The sequence below is a fragment of the Protopterus annectens genome, chromosome 11.part0, assembly GCF_019279795.1.
Source record: "Protopterus annectens isolate FY-2018-M chromosome 11.part0, PAN1.0, whole genome shotgun sequence".
Classification (NCBI taxonomy): Eukaryota; Metazoa; Chordata; order Ceratodontiformes; family Protopteridae; genus Protopterus; species Protopterus annectens.
This window is the reverse complement of record NC_056745.1, coordinates 287,869,145-287,894,169: the sequence shown is the minus strand read 5'-3', so window position 1 is coordinate 287,894,169 and position 25,025 is coordinate 287,869,145. Positions and strand designations below refer to the sequence as shown.

Below are 25,025 nucleotides of genomic sequence, written 5' to 3'. Positions count from 1 at the left end.
TTGAATGAAAATAGCGATAGCAACAAGTAACAAATTGTCTAGTAATTTTACATGTGTAAGACCTAAACTATTAATATGATTCCAATTATGGGAGCACTTTCTTTAATAAACATATTTAATATTATAATACACACTTAGTAAATTAATTCTACATGTAAATATCATAGGTCTTTAAATATGATTAAAAGCATTTAAAAAGCTATGATGCATACATCAAACAGAAGATTTATCCTTGTAATACATTATTAAATACATTAATAATTTGCTCTATCTATATTACATCTAAATAAATCTTAATATAAATATTTGAAATTATTATAATAGAAAATAGATAAACACCTTGAGTTATCAATTTTGGTACCTAATTCTGAAATACACATAAACATCAGCTTTTTATACATTTTGTCACAAATTTATATTGTTAAATTTCAAATTTGGCAGAGGGAAGTTAGCTGTTGCTGGTAAGGGGGTGGTTGATTCAAACAGTTTCTGTTTGGTCAGGAGTCTTTGAACTCCATGAAGTGGATAAGAATGCATATAATCTTTATTTATCTGTACATAGATCTTATTTATTTTATAGTGTCTACTTCAAATAAAAATTTACTTTATTAATTTTCTTTTTAATTAGATCACAATTTGGCTGTTCTTTCACAAATATAGTAAGAAGAAACAAACATGAATAATGCTGGCTATTTAGAGACTGCAAATGTAATTCTAATTCTAATAAAACATTTACTAATATAAATGTCAACTTTAAAATGTATTTCCATTAATGTTAATGGACTGAATAATAGCTACAAAAGAGGGAATCTATATAAATATTTAAATATTTTCAATCCAAATGTAGTCCTTTTACAAGAAACACATATATTAAAAGAATACATAGATACACTTAATAATAAAAAATATACAGTGCTATCAAGTTCACATTATCAACAAAAAAAGAGAGGTGTTGCTATTTTATGGAAGAATACAATTCCAATTTCTAAAATATTAAATACTTATAGTGATGATAAAGGTATGTTATGTACTATCACATTAGAACTTAATAAAAGGATATTCACTTTTGTTAATGTATATTGGATACCGGGAATAGCTATTCATACAGTCAAACAACAGCTAGATCAAATAATACACCTTTCCAAAGGAAACATCATATTTAATTGTATAGTAAACGAAAAAGACTCTACTGCTTTCAAGAAAAGGATGATTACATCATCATCAAAAAAATTGACTGAATTTATTGAATCATATCATATGAGAGATATTAATGATCTTGCAGAATTCAATTCACTTTTTTATACATACTATTCTCTGAGACATTGAATGTACTCCCGAATTGACAGAATTTACATATCAAACCAATTAATTAATAATCTAAAAGGGATTAGAGTACAAACATGCCCATTAACGGATCATAATGCAATAACTTTTGAGTTGCTAATGTATTCCAACTGTTTCCCTCAAATTAGAAGAATACCAGCATATCTAACCACACTACCCGATTTCAAAAACTTTGTTAACTCTGAAACAAAAAAAATTATTAAAACAAACAGTGTTACAGGTACTTCAGTCATATATATATGGGTTGCCTTGAAAGCTTACCTATACGGGAGAATAATTAATTGGTATCTTAAAAAAAAGTTATGGGATAAAGAATTAAAATCTCTTCAAGAAAAAAATGATAAAGCTAAATTACAAAATCAAATATCTAAATCTAATAGGACTGAGGAAATCAATATCTTGAATAATAAATACTTAGAAATCTTAAATCATAAAACCAAGATTAATTTAGAAAAAATTAAGCTCATAAATTTCTCCACTAATCCTAAATCATTAAAGAAACTAGCTGTTAAAACCAAAAAAAAAAACTAAATAAAATATATCATATTAAAGAGATTTATTCTGAAAAAAATAAGAAGATCGTAAAAGATTTGGGAGATATGCTAATGGAATTTAAACATTACTTAACTAAGATAAATCAGAATTCAGACATTTTGGATTCAAAAGTTAAAATAAGTTATTTTATTAAGAAATACACTAAAAATAAATCAGGGGAACAACAAATTAAAGCATTAGATAAACCAATCTCTCTCCCAGAAATTAAAAATCAAATTAACAACTTAAAACAGAGTAAGGCTCCAGGTAATGATGGGATCATATCAGAAATATATAAATTATTTTCTAATGAGCCACTAGCTTTATTACACCAAGTCTTTACTAAATGTCAACAATCATTTACTATTCCTCCCTCTTGGAAATATTCTCTTATCTCTCCTATTTTGAAAACAGATAGAGAACCATCTAAATGTTCTTCATATAGGCCAATATCTCTTAAATGTTGACTATAAAATCTTTATGACCATTTATACAAACAGAATTAAGAAATTTCTACCTGGACTAATTAATGTGGATCAAACAGGTTTTATTTTAAATAGGAATACATTTGATAGTATTAAAAGGATATTAACCATTACTGATTATGCTAATGAATCTAAGAAGAGCTTAACTTTATTAAGCTTAGACATAAATAGTGCCTTTGATTCAGTTAACTGGGAATATTTATTTCTTACTTTGGAAGCATATAATTTTTCTGGCAAATTCATTAATTTAATATCCCAACTATATAAGAGTAGCCAAGCAAATATAAAAATGTGTTCATACCTATCTGACAAAATACCAATATGCAAAGGAACCAAACAGGGTTGTCCCCGTTCTCCTTTATTATTCACTATTATAATGGAACCCTTAGCTAATTATATAAGAATGAATAGAAATATTGGGGGAATCAGTCTAAATGCAGAAACAACATCCAAAATACAATTATTTGCTGATGATATTTTATTAACAGTTGATGGAACAAATAAAACTTTTGAAACTATATTTGATTTTATGGAAAAGTTTAAAAAGATCTCAGGTTTAACTTTCAATGATAATAAAACAAGACTACTTTCTATCACTTCAAACACCAACATTTGGGAACAGAAATATAAAAGATATTTGGTTAATAAAGAAGGCTTAAAATATTTAGGCATCACATTATCAGAGAATATGGAAGATATATCTAAATTAAACTACACTAATTGTATTTCTTCCATCAATAATTTAATAAACAATTGGAAACATATCCCGTTTATGATGGAGGAAAAACTATCAATCATCAAAATGATCATTTACCTAAGATTCTTTACATTATCCAATCTACTTCATTAATCCCATCGAAAAAATAAATCAAGGAATTTAATTCATTAATCTTGAAATTTATGTGGCAACCAAATAAACCTAGGATATCAATTACAAATCACATGAGAGATTGGTATTTTGGTGGTATAAGCCTCCCAGATTTAGAACTATATTCTATCTCTTCAGTAATCAAGACTTTCCTACTATTATTAAATAAAAACTATACAGCTAAATGGAAAGAATTCCTAGAAGTTCTTTGTTTTGATATAAATGAAAATACCAACTCCAATACATTTAGTTTTAAATAATCCTTTTAACCAGATTATTGAAAGTTATTTAACTTTAAACAAGTTCCCCAACAACTTAACTCACTATATGAAACATTTACTGAAAGATTTTTGAAGCTTTATATATAAAATATACCTTATAAAAGCTGGATATTCATTTTGTTTCCTATTGCGTACACTAAAGGTGTTATAACCTCTTCTAATTTGGCTAATATCTTAATATTGAAAGAAAAAAAATCTTATTTTTTGGTTCTAGTTTATTCAAGATGATAACTTAATTATATTATAACAGTTGATAATAAAATATGGACTAGATAGAACTACATGGGTTCAACTTCAATCTTTTATGAAATTTATGTCTAATAAAATTAACTTAATTCCACAACATGCAAGATCATCAATACCTAAATTAATAAAATTCTTTACTTCTTACATACATCAGAATGTAACTATAGATTGTAAAATATCACCTATCTACAGAATAATTAATAAAGAAGTAAAAAATATACTAGAAAACTATTGGAATTATTTTACCACAATAAATAATATGACACCCACTGAATTGGATAAAAAAATAATTCTAGAATCATCTAAACACACTACTTCATCTCTTAGATGGAGAATTTATGCATGGAAATTTATAAATAGAGTTTTTTTATACACCTCACAAATTAGAATTGATTAGCAAGAATAAAAGTTTATGTTGGAGATGTAAAACAGGCTCTAAACCAGATTGGTCACACGTTTTACGATTGTACAATTTTAAAGAAATTTTGGGAGAAAAGTAATAGTCTCCTTCAAACACTTTTCACAGACAATTTTACATTAACTAAATCCTTAATTCTTGTTAATACTCCAATTCCCAAATGTGTAAGAAAAGTTAAGTATCCTCTCTTATGGTCTGTCCTAACAGCAGCTAGAAAAAAAAATAACCAGAAACTGGAAATCTGAATATACTCTTTCATATGATGAATTCAAAAATATTCTTGCTGAAATGTGTTTGTTAGAAATGATGACTATCAAATCAAGATCAGTTAAAATACCTTTTTAATATAATATGTGGTCCAATTTAAAAAAATATTCTAAAGATACTAGTATAGTTTGATAAAATTAGTATGGTTCTTTTGATACTCTGTTATATTGTTATACTTAGACACTGATGTGAATACTTTAGTTAACCTTATCTATTGTTTATTTATTTGTTTTTGAATTGCAAGTTATTTCCTTTATGAATGTCTGTAAATAAAATTTATTGTTATAAAATCTTAATGAAATGTTTAAAAAAATTGGAGCTAAATTTGTTTGGCCAGTAGATTTGCTATATCTGCTGGATCATTACAAATAGTTCAGCACATTGTTGTATATTGCTCTTGAAGTTGGAGACATAGCTGAAGAATGTCTTGTGATTGTCCTTGGCCTGGAGGCTATTTTACCTCAAATTTGGCTTTGTAGACTTTATTAAGCCCCCAATTTGCTTGCTTAGATTGATGAGGGAGTTTTACTTTGCTGGACATTGCACTTCCCAATTTTTGCCAGAATTTTCTTTTGTTATACAACTTATTGATGTTGGGAACCCAATAGGATGGGTAGGTGCAGTAAGTTGTCTGTATCTGGCACCAGCCCACCCATTAACGTGATTTTGTGCACAGCTTTCATGAACAATTCTACATATTTAGAGATTATCTTAGAGTCTGGGGGGGTGAAATTTTGCTACAGTATCACTTAATAATGGGAAGTTTGTCTTAGAATAATTCCTAAAAGTTCCAAGATTAGCTAGGGTCCTGGGTTTTATTTTTATTTCAAGGTAAACATGTTTATGGCCCAGCCTAACCAGTAAGGACATTACACCAAGGATAGGGGTGCAATGATACAGTAACTGTTGTTGTTTTTCTTGTAGTTGTTGTTGCTGCTGCAGTAAGCCTTCAAATGTAAAAATGCAAATGAAGGTAAACCAAATTGCATTATAGCTGAGGTTTGCTCACATTACTTAGATGCTTTGATCCATCAGTTAAGGATGCATTGTATATCTTTACAATGGACCAAAGTCCATGGAGCCTTTCACAGAAACAAATTAGAGGTGCAGCAGAGGGCATGATGGCAAGTGTATATCAGTTCAATAAAGCACTTTTTAATTGGAACACATTCTGCCAAAACAAATATATTCATCAACTAATTAAATAAAAACAATGATTATTTTTGTAAGGAGCATGTTTCCCTCTACTGTTCTTATACCTGGAACATTACATATATTAAATCCAATGTCACAAAACATTGGGGATAAGGAGAAACTTCCTTAGCCCCATTGTTCATTGATCTTACTCTAATTCACAGTTTTTTATTTTCTCAAATATCCCTTACATTGTTTCTGTCACACCTTCTCTTTATTCTACCATGCTTTCTGCCATCTGCAAGAGAATTAGTATTTATAAACTCAACTAACCTATCACGCAGAATGCCTGACATGATCTTATATGTGGAAAAAAGCATACACAATTTTCACTTTTCTTTCATTAGAGAAGTTACTAAGTATTATAAAAAATATTATACAGATAGATGTGCCATGATAATAATAGATTTGGTAGCAGTTACATAAACTGTAAGAACATGAAACTATTTAATACTTAAATCAGAATCATTCTTCTTGCCTGATAATTTAATTTCATTATCACTCGCATCTCAGATTTAGAAGGGAGCATGAGTATTACAGGATTAACCACAACTTGTGTTAGTCAAAATTCCCATTTTACCCCTGGAAAGAAATAGAAAGACAGTCCTTTATTGCATATTATACAATGGCAACACAGGAAAACTGAGAAACGTGTACGCTGATTGGCCAATCCACCGGTGTGCACATTGTAAATCCAAAGTAACCAAACTAAAAAGTCTGGCTACTAATGTATCATGCAGCAGTGAATACAGTATACAGAATTCATAACCAACATTCTCCACAAAATGATCCTCTCACTATATTAAAACTTCCTTTCCATACTTTTCAGCAGCACTCGTGGCCAAGCAGAATAACTCTCTCTATAATTAAATGACACAATAGAAGCAACAAATCAAAAGCTTAAACTCATTAGGAAAGTGTAGCCTTAATCTGCGATAAACTCCCAAATGTAAAACCAGTAACCAACAAATGCACTTACACCAACATCACTACGATTAATAAACGAACATGCCCCAGGCAGTAGCAGATCATACATCTTTTACAGACTTCAACTTGCCAGCTATAACAGATTTTCCCCACCAGCATTATTTTTGTAATACATTTTTTTGTAAATAAAGCAGTAACATATTAGAAACAAAATACTTGTAGTAGCGTGAATTCTGATCAAACGATTGACATGCACTCGACAGTATATTTTAGAGAAAATAAGCGTATGCTGTATTTGGTGGTTTCCAACACAGGTACCACATTGCAGTTTATTTTGCCTGTGATAGCTACCCGCAATTAAGGAACCCTAAAAGGTATGCATTAAAAATAAAGGCAGCACACCCCCTCCCAAAAAAAAAGCACTCGCCTCAATTTAGCTCCACTATTCCATGAGCCGAACAAATCAGAATGGCAGGCAAAGGGTCAGTAGAAAGCAAACCATCTCCTATGTTAACCAAATCCCCACTTTCATAATCCATATTTTTCCGCATGCTAAAAACTGTATCAGAGCCCCAAGTATTACTGCGATCACAACAATATACCATACCTATTTACCTCACAACTCCTACCCACAGCATGCCTCCTTCAAGTAAATGACTAGATATCCATAAACCTCACAGTTAGCATAAGAACCATTTTACTAAGAGCACACACTTAAACAGACACACCATATATAACTTCCACAACCAGCATATTCCTTCTAAAACCACATACTACATCACCATCTTGTGACCAATTAATAAAACTACATTAAAGGATCTTTTTAAAAGTTGTTGTGCATTAAAACTGGACCAGATATGTAACATAACTATAGATTAATAAAATATAACTGCACACGTTATCACGTTCTAAAGTACTTAAACTGTATTTTACCCAGCACCACCTACCCCTGTTTGATAACATCCCTTCAAAAACCTGCACGAGCCTTCTTAAACACAAAGACTACAAAGTCAGACAAGAAAAAACACCAAAATGAGAGACACCATACATAAAAAAAAAATGTAAGTAAACTTTGAACTAATAAGTGATAGCGAAATTGAAGAAATATTTAACAACATACCAGAAACCATGATGAAACCATCAACAAGCAAGGAAGTTCTCCAACTACAAGAACAGGAAGTACTACAGCATAACACGTCCCATAGAGAAGACAACAGTGTGACAAGTCATACACTTCAAAAAGGTAAAAAAAAATTAAAAGCCTCTTCCACATAGAAACCTAACAAAAGACATGCAGAAAAAACTCCTAAAGAAATAGAAACACTAGAATTAGAAAAAGAAGAATCAAGTACAAGAAAACAAACACAGTGGGCTATAAACATATTTCAAAACAAACACAGAGGGCTATAAACATATTTCAAAACAAACACAGTGGGCTATAAACATATTTCAAACAAACACAGTGGGCTATAAACATATTTCAAAACAAACACAGAGGGCTATAAACATATTTCAAAACAAACACAGAGGGCTATAAACATATTTCAAAACAAACACAGTGGGCTATAAACATATTTCAAAACAAACACAGAGGGCTATAAACATATTTCAAAACAAACACAGTGGGCTATAAACATATTTCAAACAAACACAGTGGGCTATAAACATATTTCAAAACTGGCAAAAACAAAAAAACTACAACATAGACTTGCTCACTATTACACCAGAAAACTTAAACACAATACTTAGAGAATTCTATGCTACAGTACAAAACAGAAAAGGAGAAGAATATGTAATAAGTTCATTTGTATCCTTATCTGCAGGACTTAACAGATATATAAACAACCCACCATTAAATAGAAAGATTAACATAATAACAGATATAAGTCTAACAAATGCAAATACCGTATTTAAGTCAGTACTTAAAAATTGAAAAAGACAAGGAAAAGATACCAGCAGAACACCTCCACCCACTCACAATACAAGAAATAACACAACTGAGAAACAGCCAAGTACTTTCCCCAAACACAGTAGACGGACTCGTAAGAAAAGTCTGGTTTGATATACAGCTACACTTCTCGTGACATGGAATAAAGGAGTATGATACCTCACAGAAGACAGTTTTACAATAAAGAAAGATACAGATGGCACAGAATATGTAACAAAAAATTTTAACGAACATACAAAAAAACACAAAAAACATGATGGTGTTACAAAACATTTGCTTAGAGGATTCATGTTTGAAAACCACACAGACCCTTTATGTCCTGTAAAAAGTTTCAAAAAATTCTTACAAAAAAAGCCTCTAATACAAAAGAACTGTTCCTCCACCCAAAAAGACATCCACAACATGTACTTGACAAAATAGAAACATGGTACTCAACACAACTGATGGGAATAAATTATCTTTCAAACATGTTGCCAGAAATCTGCAAACAAGCAAACCTATCAAAGAGATACACAAACCACTCTTTAAGAGCAACAGCAGTAACATTACTGTCACAATCAGGGATGGAAGCACGACAAATAATGACTGTGACAGAACATAAAAGTGAAACATCACTATGATCCTATTACCAACCATCAGTAGGTGAATTTAAAACATGGGGAAAAATAATATCTGGAACACAATAAGAAACACCAAAAAATCCAATACATGAAGATAATATCAATAATACAACAGACCAAGCTGAACAAACGGCCCCCGTGACCAAGTCACGCCAACCGTGAGTAAATCCAGCATTACCCACACCCAGTCATGGTTTATTGCTATAGAGAATCATGACAGTGGAACCCATCTGCAGTCAACATCACTTCTGAGATGGTTGTAGGGAAGGATGCCACAAGGTTGTATCCAAGCATATGGACAAATGTGGCACTCCATGTCGGGGATGGGTAATGTATAAAACAAACCAACAAACCAGTACCTTATATGTTATTGGCTACCAGCCTTTCCTGATATATCACCCTCAGTGGGTGTATTCTGACATCTACTTCTGTAGCTGTACTGACCAATAACATAAAGGAGACCTACCTCATGAGGGACCAGCTGCATTTAAATAGGGTACTCAACGGGGATATAGCTAAGGGCAATAATCATCTTACTGGTTAGTGCAACAGGAGGAGAATTTTATAATGTTAAAACCAGTGTGGGTTTTCTTAAACTCTTTTTAAGTCTAAGTTCTGGAGTGACCATTTTTTCAGCTACCTTGCAACTAGTATATGTATGACAAAAAAGTGACCGTCTCAAAACCACCTAGGAATCTATTCAATACATTTACAAACAGTGCTCCTGTCGTTTAGAAAATCAGCTTCCAGTACAAATCTACAATGATGTGACAGTTGTTGAATATATAATTTATGTGATACACTTAATCAAAAATCAGCAGTAAATACATATTGGTATAATCTCGAAATAAAGTAGAATTTTTAATAAAGTTATCTCTCACACTTGAAAATATTACTTATTCTTTAACAACAAATAATCAATGAAGCCTGAGTTTTTTAAATAACAATCATTTAGCATTTATAAATGGGAATGGGAAATGGGAAAGAGTAGTGGAAGCTAGGTTAAGAAGGGACGTGATGATTAGTGATCAGCAGTATGGTTTCATGCCAGGAAAGAGCACTACAGATGCAATGTTTGCTCTGAGAGTGTTGATGGAGAAGTACAGAGAAGGTCAGGAGTTGCATTGTATATTTGTGGACATACAGAAAGCATATGACAGGATGCCTAGAGAGGAGTTGTGGTATTGTATGAGGAAGTCGGGAGTGTCAGAGAAGTATGTAAGAGTGGTACAGGATATGTACAAGGGTAGTGTGACAATGGTGAGGTCTGCGGTGGGAGTGGCAGATGTGTTTAAGGTGGAGGTGGGATTACATCAAGGATCAGCTTTGAGCCCTTTCTTATTTGCAATGGTGATGGATAGGTTGACAGACGAGATCAGACAGGAGTCCCCGTGGACTATGATGTTTGCAGATGACATTGTGATCTGTAGTGAGAGTAGGGAACAGGTGGAGACGACCCTGGAGAGATGGAGATATGCTCTAGAAAGAAGAGGAATGAAGGTCAGCAGGACTAAGACGGAATATATGTGTGTGAATGAGAGGGATAATAGTGGAATGGTGAGGATGCAAGGAGTAGCGGTGGCGAAGGTGGATGAGTTTAAATACTTGGGATCAATAGTTCAGAGTAATGGTGAGTGTGGAAGAGAGGTAAAGAAGAGAGTACAGGCAGGATGAAGTGGGTGGAGAAGAGTGTCAGGAGTGATTTGTGACAGACGAGTACCAGTAAGAGTGAAAGGGAAGGTCTACAAGAGGGTAGTGAGACCAGCTATGTTATATGGGTTAGAGACAGTGGCACTGACAAAAAGGCAGATGTTTGAGCTGGATGTGGCAGAGTTCAAGATGTTAAGATTTGCACTGGGTGTGACGAGGGTGGACAGGATTAGGAATAAGTATATTAGAGGGTCAGCCCAGGTTGGAAGATTTGGAGACAAAGCCAGAGAGGCAAGATTACGTTGGTTTGGACATGTGCTGAGGAGGGATGCTGAGTATATTGGGAAAAAGATGCTGAAAAGAGGAAGGCCTAAGATAAGGTTTATGGATGTGGTGAGAGAGGACATGTAGGTGGTTGGTGTGACAGAGCAAGATGCAGAGGACAGGAAGAAATGGAAACAGATGATCCGCTGTGGCGACCCCTAACGGGAACAGTCGAAAGAAGATGATTTAGCATTTATAAAGCACTGATATCAGCATGTTAGAAAAATTAATTCACCTAAATGTGTTTATTCTCATTAAAATAATCATAAACTATATAGTTTTAAGTTTCATTTGCCTGCACTAAGAATTGAATTGATGTAGTGCACTGAGTAATGAGTGAGCTGAAACTAATGTTCTTTAAATAAAGTAGCAAATTTCTGTGATCAGAATAGTAAAATATTTATCTATAAACAATATAGATGAAAATGACCAATGACTCATCACTTGCATAGTGATAAATAAAGATGGAAACTAAGTGGTTTATTACAAATAAAACAGTTCATTATAGTGTAAGATGGTTTAAATTTTATGTCGCCAGTTAACGGCTACTTTAAAAGCATTTCTAATCTACAGTCTATGATTTTTTTTCCCTTAGGATTAAATCGTTTACTTAGCAATGGATGCTATGAAGCAGCATTTCCCCTGCATGAGGTAATGTTTTTTTTTTTTCTTTTTAATGGCAAATCAAATGACTCTAGAGTAATCTAGTTAATACACATTCATATCTTACAAAGTATACAGCATCCAGTAAAACTTGAACAATATAGCATTTGGAGATCTTGTTCCTATTAAGATTCGTTTTTAGTTTGATTTTTGTAAGTGCGAAAACATCCATCCTGTCTTTCAAAGCTTTTAAAAAGGCTAATGTTTTGTATGTATCCTGATAACTGTGGCATATTGAGAATTATACATAGCTCTGTAAAAGCAAACTGAAACTCTCTATGTAAAATGATGGCACCCTAGCTGACACACAAGACTTGATATTTCAAATCCTGGCACTTCAAACATTAAACAGTGAGTTCAGTGAAAAAAATCCACAACTCACTGTTCCACCTTTAAAGTGCTTCATGCAGTAGAGACTTTATGCCTTAAACACCTTAAAGTGGAACAAAGTCCCACTGTTTATATATACTGACTTTAGGACTACTGTACCTCAGAATAGGGACAATATTCAGAGATATTGCATTGTTGGACTTACCAAACATGTATTTCCACATCTTCTCACTTGCAATTCATCAGTTCTTGTCCTTGAGTTTGACTGTCACCTGAAATGGCTGTGTATTTGTAGAGTATTTCACTCAGAGCATGTTTTGCACTGTGGACATTGCTTTTACTATGAGTGAATGAACTCCCCAAAACACAATCAGCTAAAAATAGCTTCCTGAAAACACTGTTTTCAATGTTTTACATGGGCTATGCCCCCTGTACCCCCAATGTGTGGGCTGTGACCCCACCCCCCATTAATGTAAACAATTCCACAGTCATACTAGAAGTGAGGAAGGGGCAAACATCCAGAAATAGCACTTTGTGCCTGAACAATTCCCTGACACTGCAAGCATTTCCATTGAAAAACATTGTCAAGAACTTATTCCCAGGAAGGTGAGGTATGGGAACTTTCATGGAGCAGTAGTATACCCAGAAGTACTCTGCCCATGAATGCAATAAAGTGGTTTCAGTGACTCATCCAGGGAAAATAAAAAGTATATTTATAATAAAGTAATTGTTTGCTAATACAGAAAAAAAATCAAGCTTTTTTTGGTGAGCATACCTTAGGTGACATTACTTAATATTATGGGTGCATTCACATGCTTATCTCTTTGAAAGCTGGTTCATTTCCAAAATACATAATAGAAAAAGGCTGCAGACTATATAAGGGATAAGTTAAAACTCACTTTTAATCAGCGAACCAGTCCTTAAAATCCAAAAACACTTTCAAGTTGCAAAAGTCAATCCTTCATTAAAATTCCAGAAAGTAGAAATCCTTCTAAAACAAAACAATATATATGCTTTCATTTTTCAGTGAAAACTTTATCAGATAAATGATGATACTTCCTTCTCCAATTTTATATGTCATTCATAAAAAAAGAGCCAATCATTTGTATAGAACTCAGTCACATGTTCAGCATACCCCCTTTAGGAACTAATCACCTCTTATATCGCAAATTCCTTCAACTTCAGTAAACATGAGATGGCTGCATATTCATTAATTCCTGGAGCTATGGTGGCATTCAGATGTAATTGCCACTGCAATTCTAGTTTTTCAAGATAAAGAGACCAAGGCCCATTTCTTTTATCAACTTGTACCTGATCAATAATAAAAAAAGAAAATGAATGTTCAGGATTTTCTTCCATATGTTTTGCTAATGCATTTGTTAACTTCTGCTTTCTCATATCATAAATATGTTCATAAATCCTATCCCAAAGTCACTTATCAGTCTTTCCAATGTAAACACAGGTACACTGGGAACATACTGCACAATAAACAACTTTCATAGAATTACAATTAAAATGTCCTTTTGGTCTTTTCATAATACCATAAATCTTGAACACATCTCCTTGCAAGATATATACACAACAGGGGCAAAATCCACATGTTTTCATCCTGTAGTTACGATTCAACTGATGTATTCTCCTCTCAAAAACTTGTTAAAAATTCTTTCCTTTTTAGAAAGTAACTTTTGGGGTTGGACCAATAAAATCGCTAATCTGATCTAAAGTAATCCAATTCTTTTTAATAATGTCAAAAATTGTATAACAATCATCCGAAAAAGTAACCATAAATGCATTACAATAGTCTTTAGTTTGTATAGATGCAGGTCTCTCTGGTTGTACAACTTTGCATGCATTGTCAATAAATTGGTTTTCTTCTGTCTGAATGTTATTAGCCAAGATTGGAACAAAATACCTCCATTCTCGCTTATTCACCACTTCCATCATAATATTTTTAATGAAGGAATAAGGATATCCTCTCTTTAAAAATATATCCCTTAATAACTGACATTCGTCCCAGAAGTTCAGTTCATTCGATACCATATGGGTAGCTCGAACAAATTGCCCTTTGACAACTGCTTTTTTCTGAGTCAATAGGTGGGCACTGGAGAAATGTAGATTAGTGCTATATTTTGCTCAAAATAAAATACCTCAATAAAGTATGCAGAAAAAAACATAGAGCAAATTTCAAAATGGAACAATAGAGCATAACAGTAGCTATTCCTGAGCTCCTTCCCCCTAGAGCTAGCCATAGTTTGCTGTTGAAGGAGATTCCATTATGTGCTAGCTTGCATAATGACAGTTCAGCATACTAAATTAAACTGCAAAAATGGTTTAGCGCAGCCCTCCTTTTTTGAGCATGCCATCAGTGTTAGCAAACTGATGCTTTCATTCCAGACTCTAGGCATGGCCTACAGATGAACACCCTGTATATATTGGTTTCTCGGTTTAACTGTTAAGCAATAACTAATGCGTGAGTGTGTGTTTATGAGGATTTACCCATAGTTGGGTGTGGTTTGATCACAACGGCAAGTCATTATTTAGATACTTCACTCTTCAGTGATTTGTCATGAAAGAATACATTTTATAAGGAACAGACTAAAAATATGAGGAGAAAGTCTATACATTTGAGAGGTATACCTCCATGGCATACATGGATAGAAGAAATTCTAGCCGATCAATGGTAGTTTATATACGTGATTTGCAATAGGCATGCAGGTTGGTCTGTCCAATCAGCATGCTCATTTCTGAATAGTAATTACACTTCATTGTATAATTGCAACAACCAAAAAATAAAAAACTGCAGTCACTGCAGCTGCATGAAACAAAAACTGCACTGTGATGAGGAGTTTGTAATAAGTGATAGTTCTGCATCAGTCTGCTTGGGTATGACGTTAACACTCACAGACTTTGTATAACTAATTATAATAACTCTTTCTGTCAAACTTGCCAACAGTGTAACTTATCAGATATGCGAATGAGGCCACCTATCTGAACCCAAGTCTCTCAAACTTTAGAAGCTCTCGCTCATATATTTGAGTTTCTTGAAATAAATCATGTCAACATTTTTATTCTTTTTCTAAAATGTGAAAGGTCTAACCAGCACTTCTTTGTGAACACTAATAAGGTGTTCACCTTCCACAAAAGATGTTTACAACATGTCATCTACCTCAAGCCAGGTCAACACTGATCTCCAGAAAATGAAAAATGCGCAATAGGCTATATATCTTCTCAAGAACCAAAAGTATAATGTACCTCATTGCAAAACCAGCATCTTTAAAGGTAAGCATGCCCAACTACATAAAGCACAGTGAAAAAATCCTGTAATCCACGGTAAAAAGCCAGTCCAGTTTCATAAGGCAGTGTGCTCCCAGCTTGTTGCTATTCTTGCTGCTTTTATGGCTATAAGTAAACTCCCTGAGGCTTCTTTGGGTTAAGAACCTTTGTAGGAGGTGCAAGTATGTCTGCTTCTGACTCAGCTGCTGGTGTCTGAGGACAGTCTGTTTGGATTCTGGATCCAAAAGACCCTTAGCATACAGTCTCTTCACACAGACTGTACATAGTTAAAATTCTAGAGTCCCTCAGTAGTAAAGGTTTGTAGTGTGTGAAGGTAATAAAGTTAAGCTTTGAAACCACTTTTTTTTTTAATTTGCATAAGTTGTAGCTTTCTTCTCTTGCTCACTGCGATATAAAAATGTTAAGTAGTTTCCTTGTACCATAATGCTACTTTGAGCACAGACCAATTTTAGAACCTCTTTTTCTACTTAAATTACTAAAATTTGGCTATGATAGATAGATGTTTAGCCAAAGCACATGTGGCAGCCACCATTGCAAAGTCACATTTTCCCTCAGTGTAATATACTCAGGAAGACCAAGTGCTCTCAGATTAGAATACCTTCCTCTATTGTCTGTGTCAGCAGTGTTTAACAGGCAGGATTGCACTAATTTTAATAAGAATACATTGTAACATTCCATGTCTTAAAGACAAGGTCCAAGGTCAATGGTTTTATACATTCACAGATGCATAGATATTCCAAGGCCTCTGAGTCTCATGCCTATCTTAACCTCCCCAAGACCGTCCCTCAGGAAGCTCATCTCTTCTCTGGGAAGGCCAAACTAATCAATTAGTCATGGAGTAAATTTGAGGATAGCCATCCAATTATCTAGTTTATGAGTAAATGAAGATAGTCAGTTGCACTGCTTAATATGTAAAAGGTTACTCCAGACAGTTATAAACCTGTCCCATCACTGTGTTTTATATACCTTTTGGTGAAGATTTAGGTCCCTGGTTCTAACACTGGTGGAGACATTGGACTTGTAGAGAAAAAGTAAGTCCAGGGCAATTGTGTCTCTAGTGGTGTGGTAAGAAAGACAAAGATCACCTCTCAAAAATCTGCAAGACAGTAAATAAAGGCATAGTGCTTACAGCACCTCTTGGTAGCTCAAGGAGTTTAGGCCTGTGATATTTTGGGTTAGGGATCTTTGTGGTCTTTCGAAGTGTTTGATATATACAGTGAGATACATACCAAAGAGTGTGTTGTACTCAATAACTTCCCTAATCAATGTAGGTATAAGGGAGTGATTACCTCATGAGATCTTGATGATAATCCTCTGGCAATTAGCTGGGCTAAATAAAAGAATTTCCTGGCAACCATGGTTACATGATGGATAAAGAGGAAACTATCAACCCAAGTACCTAGGTCCCTAATTACATTTTCTTTTATAGAGGCATGTTGTATAGACATTGTCTAAACATGCAAAACTGATGATACTACACTTTTTAGCATTAAGTTTGAGCATATTTTGAGTACAGTAAGAATTTACTAGGGCAAGTTCATTCTGTACAGTTTGGGTGTCATGGGATGACTAAAGAACAACCCTCAGTTTGCAATCTTCTGCAAACTTTGTTAGCCAGAGGTCTTTACTTTCTGCTAGGAGATCTCAGAAGTAAATACCAAGAAGGAAAGTTCCCAGCATCAAGCCTTGAGGGACACCACTAGTCACTGACATGCTTTCTGCTGAAGCACCTGCAACTCACTGGGAAATGGTATTGAATTTGAAAAAATATGAATGTTACACTAGTTGCAAGATTCTTCTTCTCTGGATACATCTGAAGAGCCTTTTTATGGGAACACCACATTGTTTATGCATTTCCTCCCAGGTATGTATATTTGATTTCCAGAACCATTGGTAGAGTTAGTGCAAGCTAAGTTCAAGAACCCAGTGACCCAAATATGAACATTGTTTAGACTGTCAGAGGGGGTTCTGCCTTTCAGACAGTTTGCTAACCATCTTATCACATATGGGTCAATTGTTAAAGCATTTAGCTTTTAATTACCAGTATGGTGAATGGTGTCAAAGGCATTAACCAGGTCAAGATATAATGCATGCACTGTATGGGCAACATCTATAACCTCTGTAACCCTTTCAGAGGAATTCACTATATTAAATAGATAGGATCTACTCTTCATAAAACCACATTGTTGAGGGTCAAGTCTAACAGGATTCTTGATATCACAGTTTATATCATGTTATAATATATTCCATGACTTTTCATGTGAGGTTTGAGAGGCTGATAGGTCTGTAATTACCCAGTCATTTATAAGGCCATCCTTATAGAAGAGTATCACCACTCACCAAAGGAAAAGCCAGGAGCTAAAACAGCGGAGTGTGTAAGCAATGTCACATTTAACACTATTACTTAAGCAACCAGTTATACTGTCAGACCCTTCGATGACATATTTTTTTTTGTTGTTAGCACTTTCAGTAAATAATCATTATTGGTACTTGAAGAGGTAAGGGATTCAGATATTTTGGGACTTTGAATAGAAGCCTCAGGGGTGAGGATTAGCAGTAAATTTGTTCACAAGGGCATTAGTAATGTCATTGGGATCAGAACAGGAAGCCCCCTTACAAACAGTGTAGAATATTGCTCTTTCACTTTCATCTGAATAAGTATTTAAAATGTATTTTTGGCTTTGGGGCCAACCTAAGTTTTTAGGCTGCTTTAGTGAACCTGATGATGTTCTTCAGTTTTTTGTAATCCTTTTTATTTTTTCTTTGAGAAGATGGGTTTTAGATTTCTAAATAATTTAAGGAGTTTGTTCCCTTTGCTATATATTTTATTTATGGCAGTGAAATTACTGGTGGTTTGTTTTTGAATTTCCCATGATACTTGGTTCTGGCAGGGATCTAGCTCTATGCATTTTTCTAAATGAGTGCAGAATTCCCTAGTGAAACTTACTGCTGTATTATGGTCTGGTGAGGAGCACTCATGTTTAAATATTGATGTTTTGTGACATGGTAGTTGGAGCTTTTCATATCTGTAGTATTGAAATTCAGTAGGGTTTGATGTTGGAACGTTTGGGAATCTAAAGGAAAAGGTCATAAGTTTGTGGTTAAACTTAACTGGGAATGTGGGAAAGGAGACATACATGGAGTAGTGCAAGAGGCGGCCATATTTGTAAGAATCAGGTCAAGAATTCGATGCCTGCTATTAAAAATATGCCAGCTGCTGAAGGGAATTTTTGTTTATTAAGCTTAGGAATTTCGAGGCATATCTATCCTACATTGGGAGGTATAGATGTCCCAGTATACTGAAGGATAAAGTCACCCAAAATAAGGGTGTTTTGTTAACAGAGAGATCATTTAGAACCCTTTTTTGTCTCTTGATCATTTCTTTAAACTCCAGCAGCAATTACAAGATTTCTGCCTTTGCAGGTTGATCATCCTGCATTTTAGAGCATGTAGGAGACGTTGCCTTCAGTTTTGCTTTTTGCTTGAAAACCGTTATGTGGAGGAAAGCTTAACAACCATTCTTGGTAGCATAAAATAGCCCAGACAAGCAACCCGTTCTAAAGACTTAAACCTTGCTTGTGATATAAATAGGACCTGCTGGAGAGATAGGAATGTATCCCAGAGACTATCATATCTATGGAACAGGCTGCCCATCAGTGTGAATCAGAGTTCCTTCCTAACCCAGTTCAAGTGCAACTTGGCAATTGGATGGTAAACTAGAAATTCATCCCTGGTTTGGCACCTATGTCTATAATGGACACAGGTAACCTGTAAATGGTTTATCTCCCAGGTCCCTGCTTACACGTATCAAGGGTATCAAAACTTCTCAGAGATTTGGGATGCATGGCTAAGCTTGAAAAGACCCTTGTGGTCATTAGCCTAGTAAACACCTATGAACCTATAAGTCTGTACACTTTAGTCCACTGAGATGCCATCTATTAACCAACAAAGCACTACATGAAGGTATAAATTTGTGTAAGTAACTTTTTAACATAAACTGGTAACTGTGAGGTGTAGAGCTCTGGTAAACATGTCTATTCTTCCTCTGGTGATCAGCAGAAGTCCGATTTGTTTTGTACATTTGATTTACATTGTATACTTCCAGCATATGCACATATACACAAAAACAGACATACACACACACATCTTTAAAAGTTGTAAATGACATGTTGGGACAAAGCTGAGTAATTGAGTGGAATACTGTTTTATATGATTCCCTCTTGAAATGTCAGCACTTGAAATCCGGAGTGCCAAATGGGGAAAAATACCAAAACTGCAGGGCAAGAGCAAATCTCAACGATTGCTCTTCTCCTTCAAACTTCCTTTTTGCATAGGGACAAGCTCCCCAAACCCCTCAAACTTATATATACTAAGTTCAAAATCACCATATCTGAGAGAAAAGGGAATATTCCAGGAAATGGGAATCTCAGTCCATTTTTTCAGCAGTTCAATCCCTGTGTTTCAGGACTCGATCTAGCAGGTCCTGGCATTTCAAATGGTTACCATTTTCTACACATTATGTTTTTTATTTACAATAAATGTACTCCATTTGGAATGTATGAGTATTAAACATAATATACTTTTAGGAGAACATCATAAAATGGGAAAGATAAATGAAGAGGAAGAAAAAAAATGAAGAAGACTGGAGGAAGCAGGTATTTTTCATATGGGCAGATTTCCTTGGCTTAGCTCAAGATAGAAAAAGAGAGAGAGAGAGAAAGAAAGTGGGGAGACTTCAGAAGAAACGACTGTTAATTATATACACAAGGTGAGAGTGTATAAGAAAAGGGTGCACTGCTGCAAGGGGGTGATGGGTACCATGCAAAGTAGGTCAGAAATGCAATCAGTTTTTTGATTAAAGCAAAATTTTAAATCAGCACTAGACATCACATAACAGCGCATCTGTTTGCATATTGTCTGACAGTGGGAAAAATGATATTAGTTAGACAGGAACATTCTTAAACACACTGTCAAGGTACCACACAAGCAGTCTTGGATTTCAAGTTCTTAAGCAACATCTAAGGGCTCTTGCAAAGAGTATGTAATCAGAATAAAGGCAAAGTAAAATAAGAGATCATCAGGTTTTTAGGCACAGAACCACCTGACCCTTAGAAAAGCATAAAAGCAGTTCTTAAAGTGGGACAATGCAGATGTTTCTTAAAGGCACTGTATACTAAGTGAAGGGGTGGTCAAAAAGAGGCTGCCATAAATAGAAAATAACCATAGGAAAGAAGTACTGCAGACTTCAGAGTGCAGGAAAGAAATTGCCACGAACATTACTATTGATCGAAGTGTTGGCATTACAGACAGTAATGACACATAGACAACAGAGGTTAATGTCTTTGTGGTACTACCAGATTATAGTTTTTAAAGAAAAATTATGTTGGGTTGGAGGAGAGAAGTATATGCAGTTTAGTTAATGAATGAAATGCTGTTGTTGTTTGTTAATAGAGGAGACTCATATGGAAGAAGTCCTAGAAGCTGAGTCAGATATACTGGTCTAAACATTGACTGGTTAGATGATTGCACCTTCATAGCTAGCAATGGACTACAGTATTCTAGATGCAGAAAGAGTTATACTGTCAGACCAGGAAGAAGTTCTCCATTAATAGTTTCCAGAAAAAGGCAGCACAAAAAGAAAATGGCAGTGCAGTGTGATATGGTTTACTGTGCTTATTATGGAGTTCTGTTAATTGACAGTAACCCCTCCATCAATGGAAATAGTTTTTATTTTAAACAAAGAATACTTTTATTGTAAATCGTGTTTACTTCCATTTTGTGAAGTATCCTCTAATTTCCTTCTACTGGCACATAGCTGCTGTCAATAACAATCTTAACTGTTAGCACATTATAAAAGAATGCTGTCGTTATTAATCAGTTTTCATATAATGGAATGCAGAATGCTGTGATTATTAAGTCAGTGCCATTATTAAGTAGTTAGTGAATGCTGTTTTGGCAGTTAGGACCGAGTATCATTTATGTGAGCTTGAAAATGAATATTCAGCCATCCAAAACTAGATAAGTACACACTTGGACTACACACTTAAAAAGAAAACAGTTATTTTCTTATGAATAAATAAATGATTATGTGTAGGAAATCCCCCAGTGTACTTGTTGAATGTCTGGATTTTTCCTAATCCCATATATGCTCCTTTTCCTTCTCTTTGCCGTTCATCTTTAAATATAAATGACACTTCAGGTTGCTGTGTTGCTGTTCATTAATATACACCATAATTAAGATACATGCTTTACATCAAACTGATAAAACATTGATATGTCAAGCCCCATTGGCAGCCATTTTGCAGAATACACATTAAAATTCTGTAAGAAACAGTCAGAGTGATTCTGTGGTGTTAAAATAGCTTTGAAAATAAACATAATGTCAAAAAATATGTTTTTTAGTTCTAAGGTGGAGTTTTATTTTAAATTAATGTTATGGTTCCCTTTTGCATTTTTGTGACTTGACCACAATATGTTACTATTCAATTTTTGAGACAGGTTTTACTTAGATATGTTATTTATTTATTTATTGTTACTTACCTCACTGAGTTCTCTGTTATTTATTTATTACATTTATCATTCATTGTTATATTTGTATTACATAATTTTGATGTTATGTAAGTTAGGGTATTGACTTAAGCTTGTTTTACTCTCTAAGCTGAGACTGAAATTGGTCCACTGGGATCAATGCTCTACCCCAGTTACCAAACAGAGTAAATAAATAAATAAATAAATAAACTATAAGCTATCATGTCATTTGATTGATGTATTTGTTTTGATTTCTCACCTAATGATGCTTATAAGCCATTTGCAAAATTTTATGTATTCTTCTTTTCAGCCGAAATCTGGTTTGTATTCCCAATGGATCCTATGTCTGGAAATAAATTGTGATTTTTTTTTTTGTTTGTTTGTTTTAAGATTTTTTATTGGTGCTACTTTTTGGATTGTATGTTTCTTGTGCCTGTCTCTGAGCCTGTCTTATGTAATGATAGTGCTATGGAAAGTTTTTTTTTAAGGTAAACTGCAGAATTAAGATTGTGCAAGGGGCATCACCATACCTTAGAAAAGTCCTTTCTGTAATATTACTACTATTCAGACAAGCCATGTCCTATGGTATTGGTATGGTTTCTTTGTTTTATTTTATTGTATTTGTTGTGTAAACATATTGTACTTCTTTTTATGATTAATTTAATGTGGGCGCATGTAGTTTTGTCCATATTTTGAATGTCTATACTTTGATGTGTCTAAATTACGAACTAGCTGTATTTTGGTGCCCATATTTTGAAGTGTCTACATTATATATATATATATATATATATATATATATATATACATATATATATATATATATATATATATATATATATGGGTCTAGGTTACAACGTCGACAGATGAGAAGACCGACAGCGAAATCACCGATGCGAGAAGATCGACGGATGAAAACACCGACGCGGAGAACACCGAGATGGGGAAAGGATGTGTAAGTATGCGGTAGTGACGGACGTTAGGGTGCGAGTAAGGTAAGTGTGCGATGTTGGCGGTCTGTAGGGGTAGGGGTGGGTTAAGTGAGTTAGGGTTAGGGCGCGAGTTAGGTAAGGGTGCAGTAGTGAATGTTTTGGGTTAGGGGTGGGTTAAGTGAGTTAGGGTTAGGGCGCGAGTTAGGTAAGGGTGCAGTAGTGAATGTTTTGGGTTAGGGGCGGGTTAAGTGAGTTAGGGTTAGGGGGCGGGTTAGGTAAGGGTGCAGTAGTGAATTTGTTTGGGTTAGGGGCGGGTTAAGTGAGTTAGGGTCAGGGAGCGGGTTAGGTTAGTGTGTGATAGTGACGGACCTTAGGGTTAGGGTTTCGGTTAGGGTAGTGGATAGTTGTGTATGTAAGGTTTAGTGTTTGTTTGTTAGGATTTAGGTGTGCTTGTGTTGTGTGTGTGGTTTTTGGTCAGGGAATTTGTTTTGTTTATTGGTTGTTGTGATGATGTGTTGAGTGTGTGTGGTGTCGTGTTTGTGAGCTGTCGATGATGTGGTGTCGGTGATGTCGTTGTCGATGTTGTGTGCTGTCGGTGTTATAACCTAGAACCATATACATATAGATAGATAGATACACACGTGCACACACACACAAAAAATATTTATTTTTTTTGTTATCTTGAAATAAGCAACTAAGCCCAAAAGAGTTTTTTTGTTAGAGGTGACCAAAGAAGAGCTGCACATGCTATATATAATATACGTAGGCACACACACATGGAGCCTGCTCTTATTAATACAGCCTACCATTATTCTGTTCTTAAAGAAACAGGTGCAGCTTAACAGGACCCTTTCATTCAAGGAACATTACTCTATTTACAATGGACATATTATCAAACTGTTATAGACATTATTTACACAACTATGCTTTGGCTTATTATAGTCTTCCATTTGCTGAGCACCTCCACAATATGCTACAAGTGATACAGATACTTATATACACAAACCTACATATCTGTCTATATATATATATATATATATATATATATATATATATATATATATATACGGGTCTACTTCACATCACCTAAAACCCATTTGACTGACTTTCATTTCACTGTGACCAAATCACCTAATTTTCAAAATACTGAAAAGCCGTTTGACTGAATCTCATTTCACTGAATTGTAAGCCATAGACATGATGTGGGTTTGCATTCACCTGTGACTTGTTTGTGATAAAAAGAATTTCTGTAACTTACAGTGCTGACTGTCAGAATACCGATAGTCATGTAGATAGAAAGTAGTGTTATATTGTTTTTAAATGTGGTTATGTCTGCACATTTTTATGGAAAGCATCTAAAGTAATATGGCGGATGTTTTTTTTTTTGTTCCCAGCAGTAGTGGCAGCATGTAGAGTAATGTAAGGCAAATAAAAGGTATATGCCATTTACCCTATTGTAGTGCAATCCTGGAGTTAGTCTATATAGTGAGAGGGGTGTAGGGACGTAGCCCCCCCCCCCCTTTAGTCTGGATTTATATTGTCCGGTTTCTGTTAAGAGAGTAAGTAAATAGTCTTTAAGTTCTGGAAAGAGGTAGTTATTAGTGTTATGAGTATGTTTGTTTATGGTTTAAGGTTTAGTCTTTTGAAATTTAGCATTGTAAGCTTTCGGTGAAATGAGATTCAGTCAAATGAGTCTTCAGTATTTTGACATATTAGGTGATTTGGTCTTGGTGAAATGAAAGTCAATCAAATGGGCTTTAAGTGATGTAAAGTAGACCCATATGTACATATGTATATATATATATATATATATATATATATATATATATATATATATATATATATATATATGGTTCCCATTCAGAAGCCTGAAACATCATAAGCCTGAAAATCAAAATCCTGAAACCAAAAGCCTGAAAATTCAGAATCCTGAAAACTCAAAATCCTGAAAGCCCAAAATCCTGAAAGACCAAAATCCTGAAACTCAAAATCCTGAAAACACAAAATAGACATACTGATGTCATTGTGGCTTTGCTTTTGTTAGCCCTGTGGTGTTAGGTCATGCGTTGGGGTCAGGTAAGTGTGCGGTTGGTTTTATTTTAGGGTTAGGGGCGGTTTAAGTGAGTTAGGGTTAGGGTGCAGGTTAGGCATGTATGCAATAGTGACAAATATTGG

At 34.4% G+C, this 25,025-nt stretch overlaps 1 protein-coding gene across 7 annotated transcripts in view; it reads left to right on the top strand.

Annotated features, from left to right (window-relative positions):
• The window catches only part of ANO4 (anoctamin 4), a 1,520,875-nt gene that overhangs the window by 802,725 nt on the left and 693,125 nt on the right, over positions 1-25,025 (top strand). For all 7 annotated transcript variants that reach the window (XM_044087781.1, XM_044087780.1, XM_044087779.1 and 4 more), the window contains one exon: positions 11,702-11,757. In XM_044087781.1, coding sequence (XP_043943716.1) covers positions 11,702-11,757 — 56 coding nt within the window. The remainder of the gene's footprint in view (positions 1-11,701; positions 11,758-25,025) is intronic.